Here is a 12,793-nt window from a genome sequence, read left to right as displayed (position 1 = left end):
ACCAAAAATAAATGAATGAATGGCTCAAGCAGGAAAATAATTAATAACAAATGTATAAGCACTTGGAATGCTGCACCACTGAGTGCACAGGCTTGGCTTAGGGTCTTCTTGGCTCTTCCACCAAAGACCCTGCTTTAGGTAGGTTGGTTACCAGTGAAACCAACTCAGACTAGCTGAAGCAAGAAGGTGCACTTAATCTGAGGCCAGGGTCTCCAGGGATGGGAACATACCCGACTTCATGACTGTCTAGAACCAAGAGTGAGGTGCAGACAGACACAGCTGTCTGCCAGCTCTGTACCTTTTTTTTTTTTTTTTTTAATATATTTTATTGATTTTTTACAGAGAGGAAGGGAGAGGGATAGAGAGTTAGAAACATTGATGAGAGAGAAACATCGATCAGCTGCCTCCTGCACACCCCCTATTGGGGACGTGCCCGCAACCAAGGTACATGCCCTTGACCGGAATCGAACCTGGGACCTTTCAGTCCGCAGGCTGACACTCTATCCACTGAGCCAAACCGGTTTCGGCAGCTCTGTACCTTTTTGTGTACTGTCCTGCTGAAGTTATCTCTCTCTGACCCATTCTATCCATGAGGCAGAATCTCTAGCTGATGAAAACAAATGAAATCACCTGCTCTCGTTTCAGTTCCCACCCAGAGAACACCTGTCTCTCCTCCTCTGGCCCAAATTCAGCTCAGGCCAAGTGCCCACATGTACAGTAGTCAGCAGTGGCCAGGGAGGTGGGGAGGTCCCTAGGAAAGGGACACTGGGCAGATCTGTGAAATGTCTATTAGCAGTTCCATCCGTAAAGAAATGGAGAGAATGTCTTGTGGGCCAGGTATTATTTCCCTGTATGCTTTCACTGAGCCAAATGTAGGATCCAGTAAATCTACACACGACAAAGGGCAAGTCAGTTCCTATTGTCATCATAAACTATTAGAGAACCTAGCAGGATGACATGTTCTTTGAAGTGACAGTATGTCGACAACAATCGAATCTAGAACACTATTAATTTCACATCAGTTCCTTAATATATTCAACTCTTGCTCTTCACAAATAGGACTAATTTCTCATCTTTGGGGTAACTTTTCTTTTTTTTTGGGGGGGGGTAACTCTTCTTTAGAGCCTTACTGTATAAAATTATAGTAAACTAGTGGCCCGGTGCACGGGAGGGGGGGGTCCCTCAGCCTGGCCTGCACCTTCTCCAATCTGGGACTCCTTGGGGGATGTCCCACTGCCGATTGGGCCTAAACCAGCAGTCAGACATCCCTCTCGCAATCTGGGACTGCTGGCTCCTAACTGCTCACCTGCCTGCCTGCCTGATCGCCCCTAAGCACTCTGCCTGCTTGCCTGCTTGCCCCCAACTGCCCCCCTCACTGACCTTCTCGCCCCCAACTGCCCCCCCTTGCCAGCCTGATCACCCCCAACTGCCTGCCCCCTGCCTGCCTGATCGCCCCAAAGTGCCCTCCCCCCGCCGGCCTGCTTGCCCCGAACTGCCCCACCTGCCAGCCTGGTCACCCCCAACTGCCCTTCCCTCCTGGCCTGATCGCCCCTAACCGCCTTTGCCTCGGCCCCACCACTATAGCTTTGTCCGGAAGGACGTCGGGAAGGTCTCCTGGTCTAATTAGCATATTACCCTTTTATTAGTATAGATGAGCCCAGCCAGTGTGGCTCAGTGGTTGAGCATCAACCTATGAATCAGGAGGTCACGGTTCCATTACTGGTCAGGGCACATGCCTCGTTTTCAGGCTTGATTCTCAGTGAGGGCATGCAGGAGGCTACCAATAAATGACTCTCTCTCATCATTGATGTTTCTATCTCTCTCTCCCTCTCCTTTCCTCTTTGAAATAAAAAATAAAATAAAATAAAAATTACGGTGAATGAAGTAATTCTAACTCAGAAGGAATACAATGAAGAAAAAGCTCTGAACACAAAGAATTGCCCTGCAGGAGTAGTGAGAGGTGCAAAAAACACTTAGAATTGGCATGAGGAGCCAGGCTGCCACAAAGGAAACAGGACATCTCAGAGTTCACCTCTAAATCTCCACCTTGTGTTGCATTTCCAGCCAGAACCTGACACAAAGCACGTTTGAGTCATTGCCTCCTCGGGAGTCAGTGGAAGTTGAACTCGTGATTGTGGTGGGCTACATCTATCCTTTTGTCAAAACGAGGGGTGTGCAATCACACATGAAATCACTGCTCCCGGGGTACAGGGACTCTGAACAACTTCCTCAAAACAACAGTCTGGAAGTCTGGACATGCTAAGTATGTCCTCATTGTATTCAGGTACCAGATTGAATTGCCAGTTAGAAGCTTGTATGTGCTAATGAAAATCTCTATAAAGTCCATTGTTATGTTAAATATAAGTACTAGATGATTGCACTTGAAGGGCAGAGCAAAGGGACTTCTCTACAAGTGTTATGTATGCATCATACACCATCAGACACACAGCATTCCACAGTGTGGTTCTCTAGCGGGGAGGCTGGGCCACTGGGGAAGGAAACATTTTCATTTCCTAGCCATGCCTTTTTCACTATGCAAGTGAAACCAAAGGAACCAATAATGCATTTATTCTTCATAAAGCTGGCAAAGTCAAGAATTAGTATGATAATATATACTATTCATAATATATATGAATATATATTTGTTACATACTATTTTCAATCTTCCATAACTTTTCTTAGAGATTTACTGTATAATTTGCTTTTAAAGTCAACCTTATTGGAAAATCATATTTCTATGTACAATAAAGTGATTTACCCAGCATGTGGGGATGTTGGAATCAATGCTGATTGAAAGCAGGGTGGGAGGAAGAGTGTACTGTTTGCTAAAACATCCACTGATCTTGAACAGGAAACATGCCTTGAGGAATGTCTGGGCATCAAAACAAAGGTGCTTTGCAGATAGATTCAGATGGAAATACTGCCAGGTGCAAGACTTAGCTCTCATCCCTGGTCGAGGAGCCTCCTAGACCAGTTCCAATGCAGCTGTCTCCTCCCTGCTGCCTTGAACTTCTCTCACACTTATCTATGCTGTTGATTTGAGACTTTGATGGTGTTTAAATTGAACATACAATACACCTAGCACCCAGATCCTGGTTTCTATTGGTTCCTTCAACATAGGGAACCAGGGCTCCTTGATGGCTGATTCTAGGACTGGAGCAGGACAGTCAGCTTAGAGAATCTGTAGTGCCAAGAAGTAAGGAAGTGCTCACAGAGCGAGCCGACAGAGCTCCCAATGGCCCGAAGCTGGAAGAATTGGAGCAACAAAATAAATAAAATAGTATTAGATTATAACCCAAACAGTACAGGATGGAGGGGGTGGGGGGGAAGACCTGCACAGTGGAGACACCTGACAAACGTGACCTCAGCCAGAAGATCCGGGTCAGTGTCACAGAGACAAGTCATGTTGATGGCATGGACACATGACCCGATGTGCTGAGAGGAACACTTTATATCTGTGGTCTTCTCCCCAAACCTACAACCCCAGTCAACAACGAGAAAAATCGACTAATCTCATTAGAGGGACATTCCACACCATCCCTTAATAGACCTCAAAACTGTCAAGATCATCAAAAACAGAAGTCTGAAATATGGTCTCATCCCAGAGGAGCCTAAGGAGACCAAACATCACGTGGTCCTACTGGGATCCTGGGACTGGAAGAGGACATTAGGGAGGAACTAAAGAAATTGAATAAGGCTTTGGTTAATACAATGTATCAATATTGGCTTATTAATCTGAGGACTGTACCACACTAATGTAAGATCTAATAATAGGAGAAATTAGGTGGGGGTATGAAATTTATTGGAACTGTTTTCACAACTGTTCCACAAATCTGAATCTATTCTAAACTTAAAAGTTTGTTTTAACAACTAAAAATGTGATAGTTGTTATCTCCAGGGAGTACGGATGGAGGGGGTACATGGAAAAGTTTCTGGTTTCTTCACTGAACACTTGAATTGTTTGTATTTGTCACGGTGCACATGAAGTTTTGTTTAAAAAAGGAGAGAGAGAAATAAGCATGTGTCCTATTGCACAGTGTCACTCTTGCCTTCCACCAGTCACTCAGTAAGAATGCGTTTCCTCCGCATGATGGGTTTTCCAGCTTGGTGTCCTGCTCGTATGGAGGTTGGATCAAAGGGGCCGAGTACAAGGGACACCCCTGCTGAAACATGAATACAGAAAACACCTGACTCACTGCATCTTCCGGCTCCCCCCTCCTGGCGAGTGAGTATGAGCTTACAGAGTGGCCTTGAGTTTATATCTTTTGGGGGGTGGGCAGAGATATGACTCCTCCTGACACACCGGAGGGATCATAGCAATGAGCTGCTCTCAGCATCTGTAGTGACAGCATCTTCCTATGAGGAATAACAAGGAACCCTGACTTTCTGGGTCGTATTTGCTTTCAGGGACCTCGTTCAGTTGGCAAAGGCAGCTGTGAGCGGTGATGAGAAAGCCCTGGATATGTTTAACTGGAGGAAAAGTGGCTTTGGAAGTTTCTTGAAAATGGGATCTCAAGAGGGACTGTCATTCTTTGTCAGCTTGATGGATGGTAAGAAGCTTAGTTTGGGATTCTAGGACACTGAAGCCTTTTTAAGGGTGTCTGATAAGGATATAAAACAAATAGATGGTGTTTCTGCATAAAATAGGCTGTATGTGTGCCAATCTTAGAGTGATGCATTAGCCAGCTTTTTGCAGTTATTTATCCAGAATTCAAAGAATGGCTTCATTTGGTTCTGATTAGAGACAAACTGAGCTTTATTTGTATTTGAAGGGTTTTCAAAAACGTATTTTTATTGATTTCAGAGAGGAAGGAAGAAGGACAGAGAGATAGAAACATCAATGAGAGAGAATCATTGGTCTGCTGCCTCCTGCACGCCCCCTACTGGGGATTGAGCCCAAAACTTGGGCACATGCCCTGACCAGGAATCAAACCGTGACCTCCTGGTTCATGGGTTGACACTCAACCACTGAGCCACATGGGCCAGGCAGGATGGGTGGGTGTTGTTTCCAGCCTGCAGTCACCAGCCAGCCTTCATGAGTGGGACCCACATTAAGTGATTTGAACACAACTCCTCCTTAGTGTAAATAGTGAGACAGGCTGCCCCAGTGACAGCTGATAAATGCAATGTGAAGTTAAGAGAAAACTAGAGTCTTTATGTTCACATGAGACGTTCACAAGTGTGTGTCTGCTGTGAGAAAGAGGCCAAGGAAATGAGGCTTGCACAAGGCGGTGAAGTTCGAGGAGGCTGTGGCAGCACGACCGGAAGAAGAGAGCGGATGAGAGCTGGAAGGGGCTGGGGCTTTTTTCTTTTTTTTTTAATATATTTTATTGATATTTTACAGAGAGGAAGGGAGAGGGATAGAGAGCCAGAAACATCGATGAGAGAGAAACATCGATCAGCTGCCTCCTGCACACCTCCCACTGGGGATGTGCCCGCAACCAAGGTACATTCCCTTGACCAGAATCGAACCCGGGACCCTTCAGTCCGCAGGCCGACGCTCTATCCACTGAGCCAAACCGGTTTCGGCAGGGGCTGGGGCTTTTAAGATACCTTACATTTAGGGGATAAAGAGACAGCACTGAGGGAATTCAGGGAGGTCACAGAAGGGACATGGACTGGGCACAGTGCGATGGGGGTGCAGGGAAGGGAGATGCTAGTGCAGGGGCCTCTTAGGAAGAGTTGAAAAGATGGTGTGGAAAGAGATGCATGAAGGGAGAGATGTTGGTGACTGGAAGAGGGTTGTGCAGTGGGTGTCAGCTCTTCCTTCCACTAAGTAACTTGGGCTTCTAAGGCAGATTATCTCATATCTGTGTGCCTCAGCTTCCTAGTGCCGTGGTCGGCAAACTGCAGCTCGCGAGCCACATGTGGCTCTTTGGCCCCTTGAGTGTGGCTCTTCCACAAAATACCATGGCCTGGGCGAGTCTATTTTGAAGAAGTGGCGTTAGAAGAAGTTTAAGTTTAAAAAATTTGGCTCTCAAAAGAAATTTCAATCGTTGTACTGTTGATATTTGGCTCTGTTGACTAATGAGTTTGCCGACCACTGTCCTAGTGTATAAAACGGAGACAGTGATAGTAAGAGTACCTGCTGGGAGAGCTCGCCGGAAACATTAGTGGAGTTAATACCCATGTCAGTGCTTATCATCTAGCCTGCCACAAATATGTGCTGAGTAGATGCTCATTATTGTTGCAATTAGCCTCTAGAGAATGTTGAACTTTTCAGTTTAATAAGAAACAAGTTATCTATTAGTAATAAGATGAGGGGAGACCGGGTGAGGAGGCTCCAGAGAGCAGCAGCAATGAATTGGATCCCGGAGAACTCGCAGGAGGTTCCACCTGCCAAGCTCAGAAGCTGGGAGAGAACCCAGGAGGTGGGCAAGGGACTGGCATGCTCAGGGTGGGAGGAGAAGGAGGGGTTCCAGGCTTAGGGCAAAACAGCCAACCAACCATGCCCGGGACGGAGGGGACAGACCTAGGGGTAGGGCAGGTCACAACCTAGGGCCTCAGTGTGTGGGTGACAGGTGAGCACCACATGTTAGGGGACCAGGATGAACAAAGCATTTCGAGGCTGCGGAGTCAGGCGGTCACCACTGTGAAAGTTTGGATCCTCCGAGGTTAGTTTGGTGGAAGTAGTGATGGCAGAGGCATCAGGAGTCAAGGCTGAACTTATTTCAGAGATGGCAGCCTGTGAGGTCATATGCAGATGTTTTTGAAATATTTTCTTTGCAAATTTTTATAATGAAGATGTACTTCTCCCTAAGTACATAGAAATGGCTGCTGGTGACGGTCCCCTTTGCCCTCAGGGACAGTGCACTACGTGGACGAGAAAGGCAAGACCACTCAGTTGGCGTCCACAGACAGCTCCATCCGAACACTCTTCTACCTGGAGAAGAGGGAGGCGCTGGTGGTGGTCACGGAGAACCTGCTGCTGTCCCTGTACTCGGTGACTCCTGAGGGCAAAGCAGAAGAAGTGATGAAGGTGGGCAGAGGGGCAGGGCTCAGGCTGGCTTCTCCTGACCTGATTAATCACCCTTTCCAATTCCTTAGCAAATCTGTTTCACGGCCACTCACAGAGCTGTTTAGTACCATGATGTGTTATACGACCTTCCGTTCAGGTGAGGGGAACTGAGAGTGAAGGAGATTTTTCTGGCGTCAGTGGATAGACAAGGTGAGTCAGGCTGAGCCCTCCATGATTGCTTCACCGCAGCCTACAGACCCGGGTGTGAGAATGACCGCTTACTTGGCAGCAGCCCGTTCAGCCTCCACCATGTAATTGTGGGGAGGGGCATCACCTTGCTTTCTGGTTGTGCAGACAAGGCCTAGAGGGGCTCACTTACCACTGAGAACCTTGGGGATTTCCCCCCACGTGCGTCTCTCCCAGCTGCCCCTGGGCACACGGGCACATTGTTCACCTGAGGAATGTACATCCCTCAGCAGGTGTTTCACTGTGGTTACTGAGACATCCCTTGACGTCCTTGAAGGTGCCTCGTGGCATCAGCCCCAGGCCCTCAGCGCCAGGAGGACACCCCTGTCCTGTCAGGTGCTGCTCATTGCTGCCCTCCTGCTAGTTTCTTGGTTTATACCAGAGGACTCCATGTTCTTTGGAGAACTCTGAACTTCCCCTAAAGATACTCATAGATTATGGAATGGATTGATTTTTTATAAGTCAGTATTTGATCATTTATGTATCTTCTAGCACAGCAGTTGAAAACATGGTCACTGAATCACATGGACCTGGGTTCAAATCCCCCACCCCCCTGAGCCACTGCAAAACAGGTGTGATGCTTGCCTTGGAGGGCACGGCGGTTCCTGACCTTGGCTCAGCTTGGTGGTCACTCTGGAAATGGGCTATGTGCCGTGCACCGGCAGCCACTGTTATTAACCACTTAGTGTGCAAGAGTAGCTGTCAGCTTTGGCTATGCATCCTGGAAAGCTAGGTGTGCCTCTCCAAGTGTTCATATTCACCTCGCACTTCCATTATTGGTGAGTCTCCAGGAAGTCACTGCAGACCAGAGAGTCCAGGCTCACAGGCAGGGACACAGTCTCAGCAAAAGGATATGCTTATTTCGGGTTATTTTTCCTTAATCAGGTAAAGCTGAGTGGGAAAATGGGTCACCAGGCAGACATCGCTTTGATTGAAGGCAGCCTTCTGGTGACCGCCATCGGGGAAGCAGCCCTCAGGTGAGACTTGACGCTCCGGTGATTGTGGGATGAAAAGTCAGTCTCAAATTGTGATGAATTTTCACAAATTGGACACACCCAGGTAATAGCCCCGAGATCAAAGAGCAGAGTACATTGGAGACCTAGGCATCCCTGCCCCCACGCCAGGGTGGGACTGTCCTGTCTGCCCGTGGAGTCCCTCTGCCTGGTTTTTGTGAGCTCCTGCTTCTCGCTGCTATAGTTCCACACAATACTGGCGGTTCTGGGGGCGTGTGGTTGCAGTTCTTTTGTTCTCATTGTGACCTGGTGTCACACATGGACCGTGTTTTATTAATAGCTGCTCCCTTTGATGATGAACAGGGTACAAAACAGATCTTAAATGTAATGATGGCCTGCTTGTCATAGCACAGTCCAAAGGGCCATGACTTCTTCCTGATTTTTACCGCTCGCTCAGCAAGTTGGACAAGCCCCTCAGAGCTGAGGGCAGTGCACTGGCAGTCTCCTTAGTGAGCATTGTTCCTTCCCTTGTAGATTCTGGGATTTAGAAGGAGGAGAGAATTACGTACTGAGTCCAGAGGAGAAGTTCGGTTTTGAAAAAGGAGAGAACATAAACTGTGTTTCTTACTGTAAAATCAAAGGTGAGATTTCTCGGGCTGGTATAAGGGAGAAAGAGAACCAACCTCTTGCTTTGCTCTTTGGCTGCAAATGATGATGGTGGCTCTGTAAAGACTGGCAACTCGGTTATAACTATGTCAAGTCATTTGAGTAAAATCAGTCAAGTATGAGAAAGTAACAGTAAAGCTTTTTATCCCACAAGAAGGTCAAGAGTTTGTTCAAAAGTGACCAACCTGGTTGTCTGCAGTTGATCTCCAATCTCTCCCAAACCCCAAGAAAAAGACCATGTGGGAAACTTTAGAAATATATATACATACGTGTATGTAAATGTATGTATGTATGTATGTGTATAATTGTACACACAGAGAAGACAGGATAGGAGATAGCCACAGTGGCATTTATTTCGTGCCTGCTGAGTGCTAAGTGCTGTTCTGGCATTGAAGACGCAGGTTGGCAGGCAGATAGGCCTCTGCTCTGATGGGGAAAAAGAAGAACGAGCATCAATACCCCCACCAATCACATGCGCACATGCACTCACTGTATCGCCAGGTAGTCACCAGTTCCTGCGAAGGAAGATACAGCAGGTGAGGGCTGGAGAGCTGCTGTGTAGAGGGCTGACGGACTGACATTTCAGAGAGGGTGGTCAGAGAAGGGAGCTTGTTGCTGTTCTAATCCCTTTTCAAGTCAATGACTGTGAACTCGGTTTTTACCTGTAGGTCTTCTGGCAGCGGGCACTGATAAAGGGCGAGTAGCCATGTGGAAAAAAGTGCCAGGCCCCCATAGCAGCTGGGGAGTGGAGGGCAAAGACATGTGGACCCTTCAAACCCCTACTGAGCTCGAAGGGAACATCACGCAGATAAAGGTACAACTCTACCAGGGCATCAGATGCACTCATTTTGTGCCCTACAAAAGTGAAGGAAGTAATTAACTGTGTACCTATCATTGTAAGTTATTCAGTTTAAAAGACTATATAAAAATGAAAGCCTTTTGGAGTTCAGAATTGCAGAAAAGGGATTGTGGATCTGTAGTAATCTATATTTACTTTCTCTACCCATCTCTTTATCATCTATCTATCTATCTATCTATCTATCTATCTCTCTCTCTCTCTCTCTCTCTCTCTCTGTTAAAACAGCTTTATTGGGATACATAACATACCAGGTGGTTTTTAGTACATTCACAGAGTTTGTCAATCATCACAATACATTTTAGAACAGTTTCATCATCAAATATCATACCCATTAGCAGTCACTGCCCATTTCCCCTTCCCCTAACCCAGTGGTCGGCAAACGCATTAGTCAACAGAGCCAAATATCAACAGTACGGCGATTGAAATTTCTTTTGAGAGCCAAATTTTTTAAACTTAAACTTCTTCTAATGCCACTTCTTCAGAATAGACTCACCCAGGCTGTGGTATTTTGTGGAAGAGCCACACTCAAGGGGCCAAAGAGCCGCATGTGGCTCACGAGCCGCAGTTTGCCGACCACGGCCCTAGCCCTATGCAACCACTAATCTACCTTCTGTCTCTGTGGATTTGCCTATTCTGGACACTTCAGTGGAATCCCACACAATATGCATGGATCTGAGATTCTTTCACTGAGCATTACATTTTCTAGGTTCATCATACTGTAGCATGTGTCAGTATTTCATTCCTTTTTATGGCTGAGTAATAGTCCACTGTCTGAATAGACCATACCTTGTTATCCTTTTCACCCAGTGACGGACATTTGGGTTGTTTCTACTTTTGGACTGTTATTAATAATGCTGCTGTGAACATTTATGTACAAGTTTTTGTGTTGACATATGTTTTAATTTCTACTGGGCATTTGCTTCTTTTTTGATCATTTCAGTCTCTTTATTGATAGTCTCTGTTTGGTGAGACATTGAATCTCACCTTCCCTTCTTTAAGCCTGATTTCTTTTAGTTCTTTGAATATATTTATAATGGCTACTTTAGAGTCTTTAAGTGCAACACCTGGGCCCTCTGGGGCCAGTTTCTGTTGCCTGCATTTTTTTCTTGTGTGTGAGTTATAGTCTTCTGTTTTGCATGGCACTTGATTTTTTTGTTGTGAGCTAAACATTTTAGTTTAAATATCGTGTCAATATTGTGGACAGCCTCTACCTTGGGGAAAAATCTTAGTTCTCCAGAGGTTGGGAGTGGGGATAGCTACTCTCAAAAGACACCCTGCTGTATGAGCATGGAGCCGGGCACAGTAGCCTCTGGTCTTCTCGGATTGCCTTTCCCAGCATGGAGGCTTTACCCTGTGAGCAAGCAGGGGCCAGGTGTGGGGACCCAGTCTTCGCAGACTACCATGCCCGTGAGCAGGGGCCGGTAGAAGGAGAGAGCCCCCACCTCTCTGACCTACTCACCTGGAATTAGCTTCTACAACACAGAGCCCAGGGGACAAGAAATGCTGGTGGTTAGCCTCTACCAGGGACATGCTGTAGCCCTCATCTGGGAACTGGAGGAGAGGGAGCCCTGTCTTATCCACTCAAGTGGGGCTTCAGTCATGCTGAGCTGGAGGACAGGAGGAGGGGAGCAGAGTGGCTCAGATGTCACAGACTGTACTGTTCTTACCAGAATTAGTAAACATTCTTTTTTTTTTTTTTTTCTTTTTCAATGAGAGAGAGAGAGAGAGACCAGGAATCAAACCTGCAACCTAGGTGTGTGCCCTGACCGGGAATCAAACCAGCAACCTCCTTTTGGTGCACAGGATGACACTCAACCAACGGAGCCACTCTGGTTGGGCTAGAGACTCTCTTGGATAAATGCGTATTCATTTGCTTTATGCCCAATTTCCAGAGAATTAGATTTTTAAAAAATTTTTGCCATTTATGCCTGTATGTCCTCTGGGCTCTTCACCCTGCCGTCCTGGAAGTTGTCTCTAAGATCTGCTCTATGTAGCCCTAGCTCAGTGGTCGGCAAACTGCGGCTCGCCAGCCACATGCGACTCTTTGGCCCCTTGAGTGTGGCTCTTCCACAAAATACCACGTGCGGGTGTGCACGTACAGTGTGATTGAAACTTCGTGGCCCATGCGCAGAAGTCGGTTTTCAGCTCTCAAAAGAAATTTCAATCGTTGTACTGTTGATATTTGGCTCTGTTGACTAATGAGTTTGCCGACCACTGCCCTAACTGGTTTGGCTCAGTGGATAGAGCATCAGCCTGCAGACATCTCTCATCATTGATGTTTCTATCTCCCTCTCCCTTCCTCTCTGAAATCAATAAAAATATATTTTTAAAAAAAGATCTGCTCTATGTAAATCTCTTAAGTTAAAATGTCCTTAATTCCATACGAATCTGGAAAGGAAAAACTTACGTAGTAAATAGTGTAGGGATACCCTTTAGCAATTTTGGGAAATTACTTTCAGATCCTCCTCTCAGGCCATGTATAAAAATGAATTAACAAGTTAAATATTAACAAGTTAAATATTTTACAAATTAGGACAGAATAACTGGCTAAAAATAGCATAGAATATTATCAGATCTGTAGAGAAAACATAACTTTCTCAGATTTAAAGTAATAAAAGTAGTTGCAAAGCAAAGATTAACAAGCTTGAGTACATAAAAACTTATTTCAAACTGGGCAATGGAGAACAAAACTAGAACTGAAGGAAAATTTGAGCTCTAAAACACTGTATTTCCCCATTCTCAATGCATATTGTTCTCTTTATTTTAATATAAAGTTGCATGCAACTCTTTTGTTGCTTTTACTTTACTGTGGGAGGAGGGAATCTTTACACAGCTATTCTTTTAACTTATGGCTTACTTTTAGTGATAGCCTATATAATAAAAGACTAATATGCTAAGTGTCTGGTTGTATGGTCGTCCATTCAACCAATCAAAGCGTAATATGCTAATGATATGCTAAGACCACTTAACCGCTAGCTATGATGTGCACTGACCACCAGGAGGCAGAATCTCCAGCCAGCAGGTTAGCTTGCTGCTGGGGTCTGGCCAATCGGGACTGAGCAAGACGGGCCGGACACGCCCTGGAGCCCTCCCATGGTCCCTCCCCAGCTG

The 12,793-nt window shown here is 46.1% G+C and overlaps 1 protein-coding gene across 5 annotated transcripts in view; it reads left to right on the top strand.

Annotated features, from left to right (window-relative positions):
• Positions 1-12,793, top strand: part of IFT140 (intraflagellar transport 140) — a 107,660-nt gene that overhangs the window by 19,294 nt on the left and 75,573 nt on the right. For all 5 annotated transcript variants that reach the window (XM_080679083.1, XM_080679084.1, XM_080679087.1 and 2 more), the window contains exons 4-9: positions 4,104-4,225; positions 4,408-4,550; positions 6,804-6,979; positions 8,090-8,181; positions 8,692-8,798; positions 9,492-9,637. In XM_080679083.1, coding sequence (XP_080535209.1) covers positions 4,104-4,225; positions 4,408-4,550; positions 6,804-6,979; positions 8,090-8,181; positions 8,692-8,798; positions 9,492-9,637 — 786 coding nt within the window. The remainder of the gene's footprint in view (positions 1-4,103; positions 4,226-4,407; positions 4,551-6,803; positions 6,980-8,089; positions 8,182-8,691; positions 8,799-9,491; positions 9,638-12,793) is intronic.

The sequence above is a fragment of the Plecotus auritus genome, assembly GCF_963455305.1.
Source record: "Plecotus auritus genome assembly, chromosome: 7".
NCBI lineage: Eukaryota > Metazoa > Chordata > Mammalia > Chiroptera > Vespertilionidae > Plecotus > Plecotus auritus.
This window is presented reverse-complemented; position numbering and strand designations above follow the sequence as displayed.